This window comes from Amphiura filiformis, chromosome 15, assembly GCF_039555335.1.
Source record: "Amphiura filiformis chromosome 15, Afil_fr2py, whole genome shotgun sequence".
NCBI classification, from domain to species: domain Eukaryota; kingdom Metazoa; phylum Echinodermata; class Ophiuroidea; order Amphilepidida; family Amphiuridae; genus Amphiura; species Amphiura filiformis.
In genome coordinates this window covers 47,525,448-47,548,679 of record NC_092642.1, presented here as the reverse complement: position 1 = coordinate 47,548,679, position 23,232 = coordinate 47,525,448, and the positions used below count along the sequence as shown (strand labels likewise).

At 34.8% G+C, this 23,232-nt stretch overlaps 1 protein-coding gene across 3 annotated transcripts in view; it reads right to left on the bottom strand.

The window, feature by feature from the left end:
• Window positions 1–823: 823 nt before the first annotated feature.
• The window catches only part of LOC140171744 (pituitary homeobox x-like), a 34,464-nt gene continuing 12,055 nt past the window's right edge, over window positions 824–23,232 (bottom strand). Inside the window, exons 1-4 of one of the 3 annotated variants that reach the window (XR_011861637.1) lie at window positions 16,248–16,898; window positions 10,099–10,319; window positions 1,592–4,798; window positions 824–1,511 (exon numbers count right to left, since the gene is read on the bottom strand). Coding sequence is in view for 2 of the 3 variants with exons in the window: in XM_072195063.1 (XP_072051164.1) it covers window positions 4,271–4,798; window positions 10,099–10,319; window positions 16,248–16,452 (954 nt within the window). In the remaining variant the exon portion in view is untranslated. Of the gene's footprint in view, window positions 4,799–10,098; window positions 10,320–16,247; window positions 16,899–23,232 lie in introns of those variants that run through there. The other 2 variants (XM_072195063.1, XM_072195064.1) reach the window with 2 other exon arrangements.

The following is a 23,232-nucleotide window of genomic DNA, read 5'->3' as shown; positions in this document are numbered from 1 at the left end:
GAATTTTCAATATGCTATCTACTATCAGTTACATATAATTTTCTATATCTACTATCAACTGAAGATTACAAATAATCATCTGCTATCTACTGAAGATTATCAAGAATATTACGACTGCTATATACTGAATATTACCTAGAATTGTATAACAGCCATCTAGTGAGGATTACCAAGAAATTTCTATATCGGCTATCTACTGAAATTTACTTAGAAGTAAGAATCTACTGAAGATATCTAGAATTCTATATCTGCTATCTACTGAATAATACGTAGAATTAAATATCTGCTATCTACTGAAGATTGCCAATAATTCTTTATTTGCCATCTACTAAAGATTACATAATATTCTACATCTGCTATCTACTGAAGATAACCTAGAATTATATCTGCTATCTGCTGAAGATTACCAAGAATTGGGTATCTGCTACGTACGTAGAATTAAATATCTGCTATCTACTAAAGATCAAATAACATGAATAATATTCTATATTCTGCTCTCTACTGCAGATTATCTAGAATTCTATATCTGATATCTACTATAGATTACTAAAGAATTCAATATCTGCTATCGATTAAAGATTACTAATAGAATTCTATATCTGCTGAATACATCTAGAATGCTATATCTGCTCTCTACTGAAGATCAGGCCTAGAATTCTAGATTTACCATGAGTTCTATTCTGTTATCTTAATGAATATTATTTTTCATCTGCAATCTACTGAAGATATGAACACCAATTTACAAAATGGTACTGCAGGAAGTGATAACAACATTACTACATTCTATCAGTAGTAATAAATGACACAATTTCAACAACAAAAATAGTTTTCTTTGTATTTTATTCACAAAACAATAAGCAAACATCTCCTCTTATACAATCGTCATCTTTTACAATAAACAAGAAAATGCAACATTTTCCTTCTCAACTACATAACATTAATGTCACGTGACTCCTGGTCACATCACATAACCTCGCAGTATATATAATACATGATATAGAAAACCCGCATGAACACCACTGATGATAACACAGGGTTGAATCATAGCTAATGATCTGTGACGTCATCATGACTAGAGTGGTGCGTATACGCAACGTCGGCGATTCAAAGAACTTTGTAACAGGATAATATTTTCGTTCACATTAGATGCAATGTGATACAGCCTAGGCGTTACTTTAAGTCCCTTACTATTTGCAACATTAATAAAAGGACGTGTTTTCAACGAATGAATTAGTACAACATATTATTGAGTCGAATTCATGCACCACCTGATTTTAGACGTCAAAATGGTTTGAATAAATCCATGAAAATTAATACAAAATAGCACCACAATAAAACGTGGTTTATGTTAACTTTTGATTATTATTATTATTATTTCGTTATGTTAATAATAAATCCATGTTTGTTATCTAATAAAGGTGGTACTGTATCCAAGTCTGGCAACTTATACGAGCCACTAAAGTCAGCCTTTATTTCATAATTTTCAAGACTCAAATTTAAAAAAGGCTGGACTCTTACACCACATTAGGTTAAGAAAAGGTGTAAATGTATGGAATATAATATTTAATGCGTAGAAATTGACGTGGTTTACATGGTTTAAATCACAAGTACTGCACTCAAATGTTGCTGATAATAAGAAGTATGTATGGGGTATACAACAACTGTTTTTCTTGCATCATATGTGCATTCACTAGGATCCACAACATGCTCTTCTATCAGGGCACACTAATTTAACCCCAATACATTTGCACATTCATTGAATGACCTTTGACAATTTGGGTACAAAAACTCATACTCTGCCACTTGAGGTCAAATTGTGCACTATGATTGTTTAATTGAGGTTAATGAACTACGCCATTGGGATGAGGCCATTGTGGTCCATAGTGATTGTTTCATTCTGTTTTTCACACGTAGGTAAATCGATCAGAAATACTAATAACATAAAAATAATTCGCCTTCACCATTGCTCAATTATTGAACAAAAGCAAGAAAGTGCCTTTTTTATGTGTTCGATTCATCAATTAACCAATGAGTTATACAGACTTCATCTTAGTTGAAACAGGGAATACGCTATTCCATTTGAAAATCAAACTCCCCCTGTGAAATATTTAGATAAAGTCTTCTACAGAGGGAATATGAGTTTCAAACAGAATACACATTTGGGTAACTTCCATTTTAAAAAGTCACTAGTTGTGAAGATTTAGGTACAGCCATATACAGGGGAACCAATTCCATTTGAAAAACATACTCCCTCTGTGGAAGATGTAAGAAAAGTCTTCCACAGAGGTATGACAGATTTCACATGTAATAGTTAAATTGCGACTTTGACACCATTGGAGGGAACTATTACATAATTTAATTATTATAAAATAAATGAAAATAGCAACAAATGATTCAACAAAGATATTTGTGCTTTCGATATATGAAACCTGAGCAAATCAAGGCTAAAAATACATGATTTCAGAGATATTATTTTACAGAAGAGTTGGTGTATATAATGATAAGTCAAATCGGCATTGTAATTCACAATGCATTGTGGTGCAGGTTTTGCAGTTTTGGGACACTTTGCCCTCTAATCTGTTTTTTTTTGTGCGTACAAAATATTATTTAAATGCTTTACTAGAATAAACAAAATTTTAAAAAAACCAAGTAATTATTTAAAATATCTTTAATGAAAACATTACTACAATAATAAATAACTGAATAGTGATAAAAGCAATTTCCCCCATAGGTCAGAGTTCAAAGTGTCCCAAAACTGGTCAATGAAAATCGGAAGTTACAATGCCGATGGGGGCTTATTCTAGCGGTAGGACATCAGGGCTTAGAAATGTCAAATAATGTTTATACCGTATCATAAAAAGATAATAGGTTAGCCTGGGTACAGGCCTTCTTTTGAGAAATCAGGGAACTTTCTTCTTCATCCTAATTTATGTTAATCACTCTAGTTTTTGTAACTTTACGTTTCGGTGTTAATGTTATGTTTTAGGTGAAAATAAGAACTCAAGGTCGTGTTCTTTTCTGGAGACTATGTTGTGAGAGCATTATTATCAAATCAGATACATGTAGGAGTTAACCGAATATAGAAAATTCATAAATATACGAACTCTGACGATATACACGTCTAGTAGTCGATAGTATAAAAAACAAGGCCCTGAGCACTACCTGCCGATCTAACATTACCTCTGATTGGTCAATTACGTGATATCTTCACTTTAATTACCAATCAGAATGGAGCATTGCAAATAATTCACCCCAATTTTTTTTGTGTGGTGAAATTATTCTAACAATGTTGCCGATTGGTCCAAGTGATAATAAAACCTTCTTTTTGGCCAATCGACAGGTAGTTCTCATGGGGTATAATATCTGAGCACCAATATTAGGCAAAGAAACAGATGCCCTCGTAGCTTTCTGTCAACGGCCTGCGTAGACTCTAATCAACTAGTGCGTAGTACTTGGTATTTAGTTTCCTCTCATTTTACTCTTTTGTACTTTAGCATGAGCAGTCTGAATGTAAACACATATCTCATTCTGCTCTACCGTACAATATAAATTATCTAAATAATAATAATAACAAAAATACTGAATTTGTTTGCTTCTTTACCTACTTTGGCATTCCACTTACACGTTTTGCTACCTTTTAAACATTATACAATGTCACGTGATCATAACCCTCTTTCACACCTCAATTGCATGCATTGACCACCGTTTAGGCTTTAAATATTATATAAAAAGTGGAATATAAAATATTTCAACAACATCTCTACTTATTTCGTGATTGTCTGCCAACACTTAATACAGTAACTTCTCAGTTTTTTGTATTTAAGGTTTTGAAGAGGTTACATTGAAGGAAAGATGTGCGCATGCTCATTTACTGTACTACTTAGCCACCCTGCTGTTGAATTCAGGGGCGTACCGGATGAAATATAAGAAGGGGGGGGCAAACTGGCTAAAGTTGTCCATAAGCCACTTTCGACTTTGGCGGGGGGTGGAGTAAACATGTGCGCTTTCACTCTGCTTTAAATCCATAATCAAGTGGCATTACACTGCCTCAATTAGACCTAAAGAGAAAATGCAAGCTGCAAATTTTTGCTCAATTTTTGTAAGGTTGTTTTTTAAAAAAAAGACTGCAAGTCCCCTCCCCAGTCGGTACGCCTTTGGCTGAATTCCTTGGGTTTCGTAAATGAAACCAGTACTACGGTCGATCTGGCGTAGAAATCTCCATAAATAAGAGTCTTTGTTTATAGTCTTTTTAATGTTTTTCTATCTCATCTTATGCAGGTCCGTTGATACCCGCATACTGACAAGCAGATAAAGTAGGACTTTGTCGAACTGGATAACTGAAGCTACCCATACCAGTAGAGTGTTGTTTAGCTTTCAACCTCAACGAAGCAATACTGCTGGAACAAGGCTCTCTGTACATATACGGGGGTGTTGATACTGAGGCGTACGGGCAACCTGGGGTAGCTCCTGCTACAGAATTGTCCAATGGGTTTAGGTTCTGACTGACACCATTCACGGAAGTTGGCGGGAAGTTTGAACTCATAGTAGTCTGCGAGTTAAAGCACACTGGTTGACTTGAGACTGAGAGTGGGTTGACGGTGTTTAGCGACCACGGGAATCCTTTAGATCCAAGTGAGTTAACTGCCTGTTTGGCTGCCCAGTTATTATAGGAATACCCAGAGTAAAGTCCATCATCGTATGGTTGCATGAGGCCGTTGAATTGACCAAAGTTCTTGAACTCTTGTATCTGATTTCTTTCACGCTTTCTCCACTTAGCTCGGCGATTCTTGAACCAAACCTGCAGAAATACAAAAATAAATGATATTTTTTATAAACAATGTATTACATGTATATACATTCATATCTGTAAAATATTAACGATTAAGAATACGTCTGGTAAGTATGACTAATTTGCATTCAAATATATACAACTTATTTTTAAAGTCGCTTTTTCTGTCTAGTGTAGATTACTCAAGCATACATACATTTCCTATTGCCAAGAATTGTATTTGAATGATTTGGAAAAAAAATAGTTCCTTTATTCAATTTTCTGAATACAATTCAAAACAATGGCCACCAAGAAAGACCTAGAATATTGTTGCTGTTCAGCAATGCCCTTTAAACCATGTTTAAGAATTCGTGAAAAAACAAGGCGCCTTAACTTCAAGCAGCTCTTATGACAAACAAGGTAATACCAGAAATTGGTGGCAGACATATATCTGAAGTCCTTCTGGAAATCTTATAGAGGAAATGAGGACAAACTAGATGTATTATAGAACCTTCTGTTTGTGTCAAGTGTTGACTGATATTCGTCAAATGACAGGTATGAAGTCAAGCTACAGCAACAACTTGCTTAGTCAGAATCGACTTGAAAGTGGAAGTTGAAGTTTGCACTAATGGCGTAAATGGGAAAACAATATTGATTTCCGTGGGAAATTTCATTATGAAATTGTATCAAAATGGAGTTTTGCGCAGTGTAGTTTATAAAAAGGTGGGTTTCTCCACTTGTTTGACCTGCTTCTTTCACCAGGTTCATTTCATAAGCTGTAAAGTATCTTAATGTATTTTATATGGAGAAGAATTATTTTAACAATACAGGTTGAGCATGTAAGTTCTACGCAGCATGGCTTCATACACTACGATCCACAACATGATCATCTATCAAGGCACAGTTCTTAAACCCAAATACATTTGTATATTCATTGAATGACTTTTGAAAATTTGGGTACAAAAACTCATACTCTACAACTTTAAGGTCAAATTTTGCACTAAGATAATGTAATTGAGTTTATTAGACTATGCCATTGGGATGAGACCATTGTGATATGCCATATCTATCCAGACCAATTATGAATGACCAAGAGCTCCGCAATGAGTTAAGAATTTGACAGAAATGGGGCGTACAAACAATATTAGTGAAGACCATAATAGAGTTATAAGATCAGGAGGTTAAGAATACAGAAATGGGCCGTGCCATTAGTGATATTAACTATACTTCTGATAGTAAGGGTCGTACTTAATGCCATTTAAAGTAACTTCTATCTAGAACGACATCAGATAATCTCTGTGTTTCCAACATTCTCAATCCCATACCATTTCAAAACACATGCAATGCATACATTAAGAGTCACATTTGAACTTAGCTAGCCATATTGCTAATCTCGCTTTTCGTCACATACTCATATTTTTAACATTTACAAATCTACAGCAGAACAATTTTGACTCAACCAATTTGTTTAATTTCATTTCACTTTTCCATATGTTAGATTTTCATGGTGGGCATGGATGTCTGGCACAAACTATTGATTTGTTACTCTGGGGAAAGTACTTCGAAGTACAAAGTCAAGGTTTAGAGTTTCCTATGCAAGTATTCGAAGAACTGTCAGTCTGTCTGTCCTCCTGTCTGTCTGTCATCCGCGACCCCTCAGCATTTGCTTGCTCCCCTAGTATGTGTTGACGGCTATATAATACTTGTTTAACATTCAAACATTTGCACCTCATGGTTTGGCACTCACTTATTTTGATCTTAATCATTTTGTATATGAGAGACCTTTCCAATATGTTTCCATTTCCCTTGGTACAAGTTCATGTAAAGAGTAACTCCATTGGGACGTGGGTAAATCGCCACAGAGCATATTGCAAAAGTACAAAGTTCTTAAGATCCTGTCAAAGTGACTCTTCGCTAACATACCACTAAGAACAACTCAATAACGTTGTCAGAACACTGGGCTTGATTTTAATCATTTGCATGTGGGTTGTCTGATCCATATGCCATTGACTATAATGCCATGTAATACACTAATTCGATAGGATATTTCCTCTTTTCAATTAAAAACCTGTATCGATATTTTTTCCTATTCACCCCTTCAATATGTTTACCATAAAAGCAAGCGGAGATTCGCAAAGCTACAATCCACGAAAAAAATAGTTGGCACACTTGCACTAAATAATTGAAATGCGTGCCCTATCAAAATAAGTGAGGCGAGTGAAACATACATGCGTGCCCTATCAAAATACGTACAAATAGGTACAGACTACCCCCTATATCTCACCCTTCCCCACTCCCCATCTTCCAATGTTGGAGGGTCTCACGGGCCTGTTGACAACATGGCTTGGTCCAACATTGAATTTGGGGAGCGGGGACAGAGATATACCAAAAGACAGGCAAAGTGTGCCAACCTTTTTTTCGTGGATTGTAGCTTGCAAAATGCTACCAAGAATAAGGGTATTACAGTTGAAATCCACACATCTCCTATGGAAGACATACCTTTATCTTCCACACAGGGAGTGTAGATTTCTAATGGAGTTACCTGAATGAGTGACTCCATTTGAAATTCACACTCCCTGTAAGAATAAGGTCATGTCTTCTATAGTGTATGTATGTATTTCAACTGCAATAGTCTATTGTCTCGTAAAAATTGGCTAAATTGCAATTTATTGTTTACAGCCATCGATCATAATTTGACAAACGATGTACAAATTTTAAAAATAAGAAGAAACAATTCAATAATTACATGTTTTGTTTTCTTATGAAAATTTTTGAGCCATATGACTGGACAACACAAAGACAAATCCATTAATAATGATGTGAACTACAGTAACTAATAAAATATTCAAAAGCAATATCAAAAGTATTCCCGAGGCTAGACAAGAGTTGGAGACAAATCAATTGGTCATTTTACTGGTCATTGGTCCATTTTAAAGTCACGGGCCATTTGGTCAGTAATTGATATTGCTGACTCTACCCGCTAGTTATGATTAGCAAATATGTTATATTATTCGTTGGATTTGTAAAGTATAGTTGACCACAGAGTAAAGTGAAAGTGTCAAGGTATATTCTTGGTGTGAACAGGTTTTTTTTTTTGGTGAATATGATAAATGATGTGACAATAATACAAAAAGTATTGGCTTAAGATTGCGTAGTCAATTCAAAATATTATGAAGTTGCTCAAGGGAACTCGAGCCAATCTGGCTATAGATTTGAAGCTTTCTGGTGATAGCAAACTTGCATAGCAAAAAAAATATCATGATGTGATTTTACTCCTGAGACTCATGCATATTACCAATTCTTTTCAATTGTTTAGTTTTCATAGATTCTTTGCAATAGTTTCATTAATGTGGCGAAAGTATTTTGCAGCAAGTTTATCAACAAACAGATTGTCCATTTAGATTGGTATCTGTTTGGTGTATAGCGTGCATGAAAGTGATAAACCATGTCAAAAGAACATGATTCTTTTAATGCTCTGCATGCTAGCCATAAGCTTCAAGTTAACATAAAAAAGCCCCAATTTTGTGAGATAATTTCTGGTGTCATCACAGTGTTAAGTTGTGTCATCTTCTCTAATTCCATCTGGCTACTCCCCTTGTCAATTTCAATGGTCATCAGTATCTCACTGATGAGTTATGCATCCGTTAGCATGATAAAATCATTACTTTAAATGTAAACGTGATAGTAAGTGATCAAATCGTGCGTGTTATTGGATGAAATGGCGATAGAAGCGTAAATGGTGCCTAAAAAAAAGCATGAATTATGTCGCATTAGGCCAATTTGCGATTATACTAAGTTGAATGTAATAATCAAATATATGTTGCAGGAATTTGAGAATATGACGATAAAATTAAAACAAAAGTGAATAATTGAATAACTGATGTAGGTGGCCAATATGTCGATTGAATTCATTTTATATCATACTAATTCAAGGATATTTGAATCGAATACATTGTTCTGGTTCCGTTTACTGTTTATTGTCATTTGCTAAATGCTGTGTACTTAAGCTCTTCTAAAATTTGCTTTATAAATAAGACGACAATGGGTGTTATTACTCCAACACAGAGAAAATTGATTTCGAAAAGTAGATTGATAAAATGTTCAAGGTTCTGTAGAAAATAGACGAGAGCCATTGGCATGATGTGGAACATTAGGTACACACGAATGTGTGAAGTGAAGGTCTTGAGACGATGTGTAGGAGACATATGACTACTGAGCTATCTATTTAAGTCGTACGAATTATTATTATTTTAATGGTGGACATATATCTATTATAGAAAAGTGGATCTGGGATATTATTATTGTATTCAATACTATTAGTGCTAACTTGACGTCTCAAGGTATAGGCAATTACACGCATCCAATATAACAATAACATGTCCATGGTCAGCCCGTACCATTATCATGATTATCGCCATTGTCTTCTATAGATAATTTATTTGTTGTTTTCAAATTCCTTTTAAATGCGAGAGGAAATGATTAGTAAATTGAGATTTATGAACTATTTTGAATGACATTTTGACAAGAAAATTACTATTTTGGTGTTTACATTTTCGTTGTATTTCATATGTTGTCAAGGAAAATAGTTTGAAGAAGTCAATCTGCCTTTTGAATATAATTTGAAGACGACCTGAAAAATACGCAGATACAGTGGAAACTCTTTAATACGAAATTTGTGGGGCCACAAAATGTATAGTTTGTCTTATCAGGATTTTGTCTTGTCCATCACATATTACATAGAGATTCAGTGCCAGTGCCAGGGACCTTAAAATCAAGCTTGTCTTATCAGGTTTTTCTGTCTTATCAGAGCTTGTATTAACGAGTTTCCACTGTACATTTTTTCCGTAATCTAAATGACTAAAGTTTACTTACAAGATTGCAAACTAACCGGAAGTACATAAAATGGCACAAGGTACAAAAGTGGGAAAACAAATGTTTGCAGAACTAGAAAGAGAATACTTAGATCACACATTTTTGGAAGTATGAATACATGTCATAATATTGTCATAGTGGTTCAAATGGTCGTTGGCCCTAGACTCGTTACGAAGTCCATTGGTCCAGAACAATAGAAGTACTTCTTACGGTATGCATGTTTTAGCAAAGTTTAATTTCACTAGTTGTTTCTCTGTAAAAATGTTATATAGATCTCATTTTTATTTTACTTCTTGAAACTATTCTGAAAATCACCAACGCGTACAGATGGTAGAAACTCATGAAGCTAGGATCTTGAGTCTTATTACTTGTGTTTATAATTGTATAAATGAGCTGAGGTACATAGTTGACTGAAGCATATTTATAACCATATTTTCAATTATTGTGCAAATACCTACCCTAACTCTAGATTCTGTGAGGTTCGTCCATGCTGCAATTTCTTCTCTCGTGGACATATCTGGATATCGGTTACGGGCGAAGTTTGCTTCAAGTTCCTGTAGCTGCTGACTGGTGAAATGTGTTCTCTGTCTTCTCTGTCTTCGGTTTTTCTTGTCCGAGTCATCGTCTCCAGCTTCAGGTGTACCTCTGTTGTTACTCCCATTCTCTTCCGCTGTGTCACCTGGAATGGAACAAGAAGGGACAATAGAATGGTGATTGTGTTATCTAGAATAGACGCAAGTTAAGTGTCTTGCTTATGCACCATGTATATCATGATGCAATGAACATTACCAAAAGAAAACCAAAGTTGCAGTTGTCCAGTAATCATTGTTTGTGTTAAAAAGAAGAAGAAGAAGATGGAGAAGACTATAGAGCATAAGGAGAATATCTATGCCCTGTTGCACAGGCATAGATAAATATTCAATTATTTCACAAGACAAAAGTTCTGAGAACACAGACGCAAGATATTTGCATGATAGTTGTCAGCAAAATGGTGTAAGTTGATCTTATAACACTTGTGAAGCAGTAACATAGTTGCATCAATGATGTACGGTGTTACAGTGAGTATTTGATAATGGGTTGTTATGCATGAGCGCGTATACCTGCATCAGATGGCGCATCTTTGCTACAAAACACGCATGCTATTAAATTATTTCGTGTATTTGAAGAACAATCCATCCAAGAACCAAAATAAGAAGAGGAAGAGAGAGAGAAGGGAAGGAAGAAGAACAAGAAAAAGATGAGATGAAGAGGAATGACGTATGTATTTTCTGAAACTATGCAATATCAGTATTAAAATATTGTATCAATGGCATATATTTCTGGTGTGTTATTATATAAACTTCATAAACATGTTCACTATAAAGGGTATCAGTTAAAGGCAATATGGTAAGTGTCACAGACAATGGCTGAACGTCATACAAGTACCCAGCCCATTATTGCCATTACTATCAAAACTAAAGTCGTTTGCTCGTACACAAAAGCACCATCCCACCAAACAGTGGCAAAAGACCACGTATCAACCGTCGGAATCACTTAAAAGCCTCCCTAAGGGAGTCCCTTAAAGGAACGCTATTCATCTTAAGACACAACTCTTTGCGGAGTTGATACAGGCATTCATAATACGCCTATTCTTGTAACTTTTCTTGAGGAAATACTGCTTGTATTACCGCATGCATGTACTATAAGTAGAAGTAGTGCCATCTGTTGATGGTAAAAGACATCATTAAGATCTATGTTGACTTTTTAAGACTATTAATGGGAGAGGTCAACTTTTTTGTTTTGTTTTAAAAAGTGGCGGGAAGTTGTATTAGTGTTGTATATCAAAGTATACAATGTTAGTAACTCGCAGCACGTGTCGTTCTCGAAATGGATTATGACAAACTCTTTCAGAGCATTATAGGATAAATCTGGACACGTTTTCCTGGAGTAACTCTCAAAATCATGATTTTAATTACTTTTGTGCTTGACAAAAGGTTCAACAAATCATCCATTCTGTTTATTTTAGAAATATTTAGTTAAATATCCGTTATTGTAAATAGTGTGCATCATAATGTTCTATCTATCTTTATGTATAATTATTATAATTATTTGCATATTTGTGCTAAATGAGAAAGTTGGTAAATAATTCTTAACTTGCTTCCTTGTTATTGTTGTTATCACGGTTATTTAAAATACATTGTTCGCATTAAATCAGTTATGTTGGTAAAGCAAAAGTGCCTTTTTAGCAAACAAGCAATTATCGTTCACATGATCAGACAATGTGCTAAATTCGTGTTTTTATTTATTTATTTTATTTATACTTCAGGTTCCTATTGTAATCGTGTTAAGATGAACCAAATTACCTCAACCTGACATAGCCTCACAGGACTATTCCAGTTGATACCATACATCCCCTATGAAAGACATGACCTTAATCTCCCACACAGGATGTGTAGATTTCAAATGGAGTCGCCTATACAGGTAACCCCGTTTGAAAATCACACTCCATGTGTAGTAGATTAAGGTCATATCTTCCACAGGGGGCGTATGGATTTCAGATGGAATAGCAGCCTATATACATCTTTGATGGACACTCTCGTCTTGTCTGTCACTCAATGTCAAGGTTCTGTAGGAAGAATCTTGTTATAAAACACAAACCTCGCCAAATAGGAATGGGCGTTGTCACAAAACCTGACAAATGTTGACCCAATCGGGATCATGAATAGCTGCCGTTTCCAATAACTAATCGGGAACTTGATAATCCCTTAAAGAATAGTAGCAAAATATCATTCTCGGTTAGATCATAAAGGGGCGAGTGATGTACTTTTACCCTAACTCATTACAAACGGCGGTTCATAGGTGTTAAAGCAAAAGCAATTATAGGATGGAAATGTATGATATTATGAGTAACGATTCCACTTCCAGGGTCACGTACTTTTTTTTAGTATATACCGGTACCTATCTATGATAACAATTAACGTAGTACCTGTAACTTTACTATAGGAATATCGAATAGAGTCCGTCAGAAACATGTTTACTATATTTTTTTTCATCGAATGAAACGGTATATACTTCATTTATTATTCAACACTGTTCAACTCCCGGATAAAAGATCGCGTTGTTATGATGTAAGGCATATAGTTATAACATATTTTTTGATCACCAATAAATAGAATATATGTATTATGTAAGAGAACGTTTCATATTTGTTGTTACCATAAATGATAACGTTCTACTATTATTTTTTTCATATTTTTTCTATATTTTTTTCTATAATTCTTAAAATTTTGCACAGCATTATCTGATGATCGATTAGTCGGACGAGCCTCCGTTGTTTTGTCATTCTTGAGTGCTAATTGTAATACCCCCTATACATAGCATAGACACATTTACCATGTTTGCATTGACTTCAATAGTTGGCTCATTTGTCGTGCCTTTCTCTTGTTGTCAGCAGCCTATTCACTACTAAATAAATCTCCGCAAAATGAACTCAATTGCACCAAGTTACCAGAAATTTGTAAATGCATAGACTCTAGTCCAGCCGTCCTTACAGTCGGCGTCATATCTTTCTTACCAAACCGATTATTACCCAGTTATCATTCATTATACCATTGTTACTTGTATTTGCTATTGAAACAAGCCGCCAGAGTTTACGCACTAAAGCAATAATTGTGATTTATTTACTAATATCAGGGAAGTGCCACAACCACGTGGAGGAGTTCGGCGATCGTAGCTATTTAGTTTGCATAGGAAGCCGCGTGATTGTAATGCATATCCTGCAGTCAAACTTACCCGAGATTTGCCCGTTGCGTTTGGTGAATGCATGCATATTGCGCAGGATGTCTAATGGCAAGGTTACAGTTATTGAGATATCGAGCAGAAATTTTCGATATTGCTTGCTTTTTATTTTGTTGATATCATCATTGTTTTAGATGAAAGTGGTCTCATGTCATTACTTAGACAACTGCAAACAATAGACTGATAGATGAACGCAAAGCTATAATATTCGGTGAGAGAGAATGCCATGGATGTTCATACATTAGCATCGGATGTATCATTCATTCCAATACACCATGGACATACATGCAAACAGTAAATATATCCTTGCTATTGTATGCCATAGAATTATGCATTCTTTACCATGTTTACGAAACGCTGAATCAGGTTAATTATGTTAGATAAAAATGTAACGAGTTTAAATAATTCAAATAATTCAGTCATTATAAAGGATAACGAGACCTGCTATTTTACCGAAGATTTAAACCGTTTCTTGCGAAAACTATGTAACACACTCAACATTGTTAATAGACTTACAATAACATAATTCCCTAATTTGTTGCCAGATTCGACAATAGTTAATAATAATGATATAAACTCTGATTTTAGGACTGAGGCAAAATTGTAATGAGCCGAACTTCGTGAGCTTATCATATATGTTGTGTTGGTACTTTTACATTTGGATGTTAAGACATGTAAGAGTATAAACATAGTGTATTCAGCTAAAAGTGTCTAGAAAGACTCTAGATAACCATAATGGTCATCATGGGTTTACAGATATATAGTTTTCAGATAGTGAGCAGAACCTACATGTATGTTACCAAACTATTCTGTCATCAAATTTCTGATATCTTTATGTTTAATTGCATGAGCACAAACATGACAATTCAACCAACCAAAAGACAAAAGAAGACAGACACAGCAGACGACAGGACAAGTTTCTTAATATTAATACGGTTAATCTTATCGAAGCAATAATGTGCTGGCCAGCTTTCGCAATCTAGGTCACATTATTCTAGAGTGCATTACGAAAATAGTTTAGGTTCAGTGAGAATGGAATCCAGAACGTTCATTAACTATAAAGGATTTTGTTAGCGGATACAATCGCTCATTAGTTGCTACATACAATGGACAGTCATGGCGGAAGAACAAATGAAATAATAATAATAACAACGGCAACAAACATGGCTGACGTTGTGTATCTATTTAACAATAGCCCTGTACTTTTCTCCTATCAGCATTGTGACCAGAATGGTCACTTATTTTAGACACACAATTTATGACAATGTCACGTTCAAATATTAACGAAGATCGAAAAGAATACAGTGAGTTGTTAGTGACATGCCATTATTCTAATGGTCAGTTTCAATCATCATGGACAACCAATTATGAGCAAATACTGTCTATGTCTGATTTAATTTGCACTTTCTATCTATAGTACAATGTTCACTGACTCGATAATGGTCAGTCTGCTTGGTCAGACCTGGTCACGGCTGTATGAATGCTTCGCATGCATAGTGGACATGGCCTGGACATGCATCACGCATCATAGATACTGACGATGATCTGTTTGCATAATCGAATGTTACTACGCGAAATAAAGTAGTCCTATTACACAGTGGTTAGCAACATAACTTTCCTTTGCTACCATTTTAAGCATGTAAAGGTATATATAACTGAGTTAAATATGCATGTTAGCATAGAAAAATATGTTTTTATTGATTATAATCATTCCCATGATGATTTTATTTGGGTAAATTGCAAAAGAATCTCACAGTTTTGTGTTTTCCAGGAGGTGTTTTATATGACTATCAAGTACCGAGATAAATTGCCGCAATAATTACAGATAACTTTTAATTCAGATCATTAATAAGCTAGTTAATCACATTCTGCTTTGATTGACTATATTGACCTATTATACATGATTCTACATAGTCTCTAGCTTACCAATTTGAAAACTATTAACTGCTTTTAAAAAGTGTTAATTACATATGATAATTAGGTTTGATGTGAAGTTTTAGTAGTTGGGTATAATATGGGGAGGGATTCTTGTTAGCGCAGGAAGTCATTTGGGGAAATTAAACGCTATCTGTCCCCGACGATTACCCACGCATTATCTAGCGATCAATGATCATTTTGCTGATTTCTCCGTGGAAACATTCGTCATTATGACGTTTAGATTATCATACTTTATTAATATCACCAAAATCTTATAGATTAGTTTGTATCGTACTCGTAGAATAAGCTCAACTTTGTTGTTTAATGCATTAAGCAGTAGATATATAGTTAGTGTTTTGGAAATACAATGAATTTGGCGATGAATAATAAAAAACAGGTTAACCGTAAAAATAGCAAACATGAAAAGTGCATATCTATATATCTATATATATATATATCTATATCTATTCATATTTTCGATAGTTTACAAAGCATTATAACAATATAATGGTCATGGTTGTTGCAACACAGGTTAACAGTAATTGTTTCTTACATAGCATAAGCGTGGCAGGTAAACATACACATGTCTTTATCATCAGTGTTTTTAGTTAAATATTGTATAATATCGTGACTTTTGTGTTCAACTTAAAGAATGGCTTAAATCAGATGTGTGCAACAGGTCTTGTTACGTAAATAACAACAATAACTATTATATAAGTCTACTTCAAAATGGAGGTCGATGCAACAGGGTGACATCAAGAATATGGTTGGATCAAGTAATATCGATATATACAAGACATATAACAGCAACTTTTATGGAATCAATAAACGCGGTTCTTACTCAACTTTTGACCCATAAAAATAATGACAATAAAGACACAATGTAAAGACAATGGTTAAATCGGATATATACCTATGGAAGTCTGATCCTCTGCAGTTCTTGTGTTGGTTTGGTAGTGACACTTTTGCATTGTGGATGTCCGTATCTCTGTTAAAGACACATCATTTCTAGTTGCCGACGGTGGAGCTGTAGCATCGGGACCCATCAGTCCCTCTAACGCCGTCAATGGTTCACTTAAAGTAGTGTTCATCGTCGTTACCGGCGTTGTTGTATACATTGGAGACTACCTGATGAAGTAGCAGATATAGCCTGAAGAACAACAATACTATTGAAGCTGATCTTCTCGGTTGCCTAAGCCAAAGAGTTAACTTGGATTGGCTGCAACTCCAAGTTTTCAATCCCCGCAGCCAAAGTTGCGATCCCTAGTCTTTACCGATGCTATTTGTCCATACACGTTTAAGTAAACCTGATGGCTGTAGAACAAATCTACTAGCTTGTGATAAGAGTTGAAAATAAAGTCGGTTGGATGAGCCGATGGATGAAGAAGCACAGGCAAAATAGCGGAGCATTGACGAGAAGGCTTAAGTTGGACTGACTGATGACGGCGGTTGATTGAATATTCTTATACCGGTTTGCTTTGCCAATATCACAGCTAGGGGAGGCCATCCATTAAAACGCGTCGTGACCGCAGTGTCACACTACTTATACACTACTGCACTTAGCACCAATACCATGACTGGTAGACGGGTGACGTCACTTGGAACCCAAATTTTAAGCTCCGCCCTCACGGGTTACCCTGCCAATCATGGGCGGCCAAACTGTTCCCCTAGCTCCGCTTGACATGCTTAATATAGTGACTCTTCGTTGGGTAAATGGTGAAAGTAAATCGTGGTATTACACCCATTCAAATGTCCAAAGTAATGAGTGCGTTTTCATATTGGTTTCTAATTAAAAATATAAACTTCTGACTCGCCCGATTAAAGCCTCGTAAATGGAAGAACAAAGTTTATAAGTAGCGAGGAACAAAATGGAAATAACAACTTAATCCGTACAAATACCAAATAAATAACTACAAAGGTATGTGTGTTAAGAAGTGTTAGTTTGAATATTTTTCTGACGGCTGTTGATTTGATATATTTTGTCGTAATATATATATTTGAAAAAAGTTATTACGCTCTGGCACATTTCTTTATAAGTTTCAACGGTTCTTTAGATTTGAATTTCTCACTATATTTGCTTGAGTATACATACACCGACAACGTGGATATGGTACATCTAGACAACATGGACAAGGCGATATATCGTCTAGCATTTAGTGGGGATAAAGTAAAAACCCAATTTGTTCCTGGCAAATTGACAAACTTGTGACAAAATAGATCGTGCGACTTTGCATGTTACATTATATAGCGGGTAGCCTATACTATTCCAAAAACAAGCGATAAACAAAATTTTAAAACGGGACACGTTTAAAGACAAAAAGACATGATGTACATTTAGTTGTTAACGAGACATGCTCAATTTAATGGCGTAAATATTCTTTACAGTATGGACAAGGAGTAAGGACATTTACTTCGATTTTTCTGTAGAAAGTATTACAAGTTTCACATTTCTTATGATACCCGCCTTTCCGATTGTTTGAAGAAATCATTCTTATGATGCAATGACCAAAATTGTTAAAATAATTGAGGAAAAGCCCCCAAAACAAAACAAAACCGTTCTGTTTCCCTCAAACATATAACGTAAGCATGGTAAGAAGTAATGAAACTGGTATTTTTCTTCAAAAAATTGCAAACAAATATTGTCATGATTGTAAAACATCCTGTTGATGGAATCGCGACTATACATTTTAGGAACAAGTGTTGTTGTTTTTTATCATAAGTAAATGACGCTTATTATTTCTGGTACATCTCATTCTCAATTTATCTGCATGAAGCAAATTTATTTCATTTACTGTACATTATTATTATTTACATTTATATATGAGGAAACAATAATACTAGTACTTACGTGATATTGCATGCAATGCATGGACAATATGCAATGATATGCAAGCGTAAGATAATTAATGTGAGGGCGCTATGCTATCACAAAGACTGCGTTGTTACAACATTTAGCTCGATTTATTTTCTTCAATTGGCGTTTTTAATAAGAATGTAACAGCCGATAAAGACAATATCGTTGAATAATGTTGCCAAAGAAGATTAAATAATATGACAGGTTTCACTTCAAAGGCTTCCACACCGTAAATCCAAGCGTTTAGGGTTTCTGTAACACTTTTTAAACACTGTAAGGTGTTTAATTTTTCATTTACACAGTAAAGGTATAGTACACATAAACACCAAAGTAAACACAAAGTAAACACATAAATACAAAGAGTAACCATATGAGAGTATTTAGATTCTAAACATTTAACATGTTTACTTTTAAAATTGTTTAGAAAGTAAACACAACAAATGTTTACAAAGTAAACATATGTGCATTTACTTTCTCATACGTTTACTCTTTGTGTTTATGTGTTTACTTTGTGTTTACTTTGTGTTTACTTTGGTGTTTAGGTGTCCTATACCTTTACTATGTAAGTGAAAAATTAAACACCTTGCAGTGTTTATAAAGTGTTACAGAAACCCTAAACACTTGGATTTACAGTGCAGAAATTATCATTGATAGAGATTTTCGTATGATGATTGGTAAAATAAGCTTGGAATTTCAATCATCACAATAATAGGGGTCAATATAAACACTGGTCATCACAATAATATTATCACTAATCAGAATCTAAATCTATCTGACTTCATAAGGTAGTGTATCAATTAGTGTTGTTAATTATGCAAATTTAGAGTGCTCACATATAAGGGTCGGACCATGGTCGGACTGTGTCTTTGAAATCAACGCAATAAGAACACCTGCTTAAACCACTCAGTGACAGAGTGACTAACTAACATCAAACCTCTATTCACTTTTATTTATTTATTATTATACACATTGTCAATTCCACTACATGTAGTTGTGATTTGATAACCAGTGGTATGAGCTACGCGGAGGGGGTGGGGAGGTCATAAGCCCCCTCCAACACACACACCACACACACAATTAATCAGGATGAATTGTCAATAGGGAAAATTGTCAGTCAATGAATTTAAGAGAATTAGTTAATAAATTCAAAAAGGCAGTTTAAAATGTTGAAAATACGGTGTATGTTGTTGTTTTCCTCACGCATTTCACTAACATGCATTATTTGGGGTTATTGTTAATAATATGCAAAAATTAATTTGGTAAGATCATGTGATGCAGCCAATCAAATAGACAGAAAAAGTAAGGAAAATAATAAGAATTTGGGATGCTTTTTCACTTAAAATATGAATGTCTTTGAGCAAATAATGTGTCATTTTAAAAGCTTGTAAAATACTTTCAAAGTCCCCTCTTTTGATCAGCTGCATCACGTATACGGTATATATTTGTACCCATAAATTGTACTCGCATTTGCTGTCGTGGTCTAACAGAGATAAAAGTTACCCAGTCAACGATTTGATTATTTCGACCACAATAATCTTAATGCAATTATGTTTCATTTCTAAACTTATTTTCATACATGAAATGATTATTTCAATTTTTCATACATGATATTTTGATACACGAAATGATTATTTCAATGATTGATACTGTTATAATTCGTGTTTTTATAATATTCCTTGGTGTGTTAATTGTCTGATTTATTTAATATTTGTTGTAGTTAATTTAATCTTTTAATTGTTTCTACATTTTTCAAGATATCAAGATATCAGCTGCGACTATAAATTCCGATCATCAAAATTCTTTTATATAACAAGAAATTTTACATTCAAATATTGATCAGTTCATATATACACAAAAATATAAAAAGGAATAATATTAAGCAATGTTGTCATGGTTATTAAAATGATCAAGTAATCACACATTTTGAACGAGCAATTTTTTGTTACTAATACAATGAATCGCCATATCAATATACACAGATCCTGGATATTTCACAACCCGATAGTTAATAGTTATGACTTACTAGTATATTAAGTTTCAATTCCAGGTAACGGAGCCACGATACTTAACTAATTAAGAAATTGTTAATGACCCTACATTTCCGTAATGACCTATGCGATGCTAAGAAACAAAACCACTTTGTTGAATCTTAAGCCCTGTCGTAATCCGGCCAAACCCAGCCCTTAAACTTGACTTAAGCACCACAAAGTGAAATCTACCAGTACCGATGATGCATCGCTCGTCGCTCGCTCAGTAGGAACGACACTTTGACATCAAATCAAATACTACTGTTCTTTTCATGAATAATTGAAGCTATTCAGCATCTCAGCATATCAAAATTTGAAACAATCTCGATGAGTTGTTGCATACTGAGTGCGAGTTGACAGAAGTTGAAGAGGTTGCATTTAGTATGGACATTGATATAGTTGGCTGGAGTTTAATGAACCTGTCGCGTTCTTCTAATTATACCCTATATTTAACTATATTTCAGGATACAACGAGTAGTAGTTCAATAGAAAAAGTATTATTTTATCTTTATACTGGAGATAAAAAGGAAGGCATTCTATCTTCAAGTGTAAATAGTGTTGTATTGATTGGTGAACAACTTCGTTGTAAACATTTTAATAGTAAAAGTCATACTTTTAGTGTTGAAAATGTGTTTTCTAGCAATTTCACGAACGAACATTATTATACGGAAGTCATAATACTTGCTCAGAACATTAAGTTTTCTTGCAATCTTACTACATTGAGGAGTACACAAAGTCATAATACTTGCATGTGAATTGTCAACAAAATCTTGACATTTGATCTTATAACACTCGTGCAGTAGTAACATAATTGCATCAATGATGTACGGTGTTACAGTGAGCATTAGATAATGGGTTGTTATGCATGAGCGCGTGTACCTGCATCAGATGGTGCATCTTTGCTACATAACACGCATGCTATTAACTTATTTCGTGTAATAGATGTGATAAATATAAATATAAATACTTTTAGTAGGTTTGCGTAATCATCATACCGTGGCTTAACAATCAAAATTTGTTTGAGAAAAATGGAACTGTTTGGCCTAGTCTCTTAGCGTGTTTTTATAATCGTTATGACTTCCATCATAAAGAAACAAAAGGAAACGTATAGATGAAGGAACGTACTAGAAGAGAATGATTCAGATAATCAATGATAACTATTTTAGATCAGTATTTATCATTAAATCATCATAGCGTCAAGTTGACAGGTAAATTCAAACATTAGTAAACAAATAAACTTTAACCTGTTTAAGACAATAAAACACTAGCAGGTTAACTTAAACATGTTAAACACCACAATAATCGGCTTTAATAAATGGAGGCATTAGGATTATACGGGGATGTCATACTTAAATTCGGTTAACTCGCTTGATGTCAATAGTTAACACAATATTGCTTTCAATGTATCGTGAACAACGGTCTTTATCTGATTCGTGCTAGGGTGTTATCCCATAAAAGCACAATAATTTCAGAGCCAAAGGCAAAGAAATCGTTAAATATACGTCGATTTGGGTTGAGATGCTTACTGAGGTAATTGAGATGATATTATCGTCGATCTGCCAGGCTAAGCTACACCGGCATTATTACAACAACTCGTAGTCGGACAAAAGCGCGCCAACTTTAGATCAACGGACGTTTTAAAATGCACTTTTGATGTGATTTCTCGACCGAAGCCTTCGGGTGCATCTCCTCTCATAAAATCGGAAAAACGAATCAAGTATCTTAATCCACTATTAAGTGGTTGTGCTTCATATATTATTTGCTCTAAGGCGAGTTGCAAAACCCTTTAACTGAGCGTGATGTATGCGCGGGCCGCGTAAGCAAGCAGCAATGGAGTGAGAGATCCTAGCAGTGTGGCAGTTACATCCCCGAGGGAAAGTCACCAGTTTGCAGCAGAAGGAGGCAGGTGCCGTGATATTTTTCGCATTAAATGGTATCAACTCATGATTACGCCTGGGTGAAAATTTTAAATTTGCCAAACACAGATCTTGTTTGGTTAGTATCGTTGGCTTTAATTAATGGTTGTACATGGCTTTATCGTGTATAGTAGATACACGTTGTCAAATCTGTTGCCTTATTCGTGTGACTCATGTAGCGTATAATATGATATTACTTGTACCCAGCCGCGCCCATTACACGCATAGATGGCCTCTTGCCAAATGAAATACAATTATTACATGCTCTTAAAGTTAGAAATATTTCTGTTGATTTCAATAGTTTGCACACGCCTCCAGATTTAACCTTAACTTTAGTGCGATGTTCTTCTATAAGTTTCCTATGTGCTATAAAAATGGTTTATTTCCAAAGCGTCTTTGCTTTTTTTAATCCTCGATATTCATCTTCATTGACGGATAGGGAGAGCGTGGCTCAGTGGTTAGAACTCTTGCTTTTGGTGCATAAGATCATGGGTTCGATTCCCGGCAGTGGAAAACTGGCTGGGGTATTGACTTGGAAAATAAGTCAGAATTAATTGGCAATATCTGATAAATTCAGACTTCAATCTCCTCATGGTGTGTACCTTGCAGGGCGCTACATTTAACTTGCAGTCAGTTTCGGGAAGAGCAGAGTGTTACCTGACTGTCCAACCTGTTCCGGTGTTCAAATAGACCCCGATGGAAATAGGCTTCACAAGAGGCTTTCTAGGGTTATATGGGTTACCAAACCTGAACAAGTCATATCAACATGATCAAAGATAATCAGTGGCGACTAATCGTAAATATCGATTAATTGATCGATCAAGAATGGTACAAATGTAACTCAATACTTACTCATTCCCTCAAGCACTCACTAATCATCACTCAGTTGTTCACTCATCGACATTCACTCAATTATTAACTCACTCGCTTACTCGCTCACTCACTCACTCACGATCAGTCAACCAATGAATCAATTAATAATAATTTAAAAAATCAAATCATTATATTTAAAGTGTAAATTATCAATAAAAGTTCATAAACCATCAGTTTGCATAGTGCAAGCATGAGCACGTAATGACTCTTGACATCTGTGTAATGACA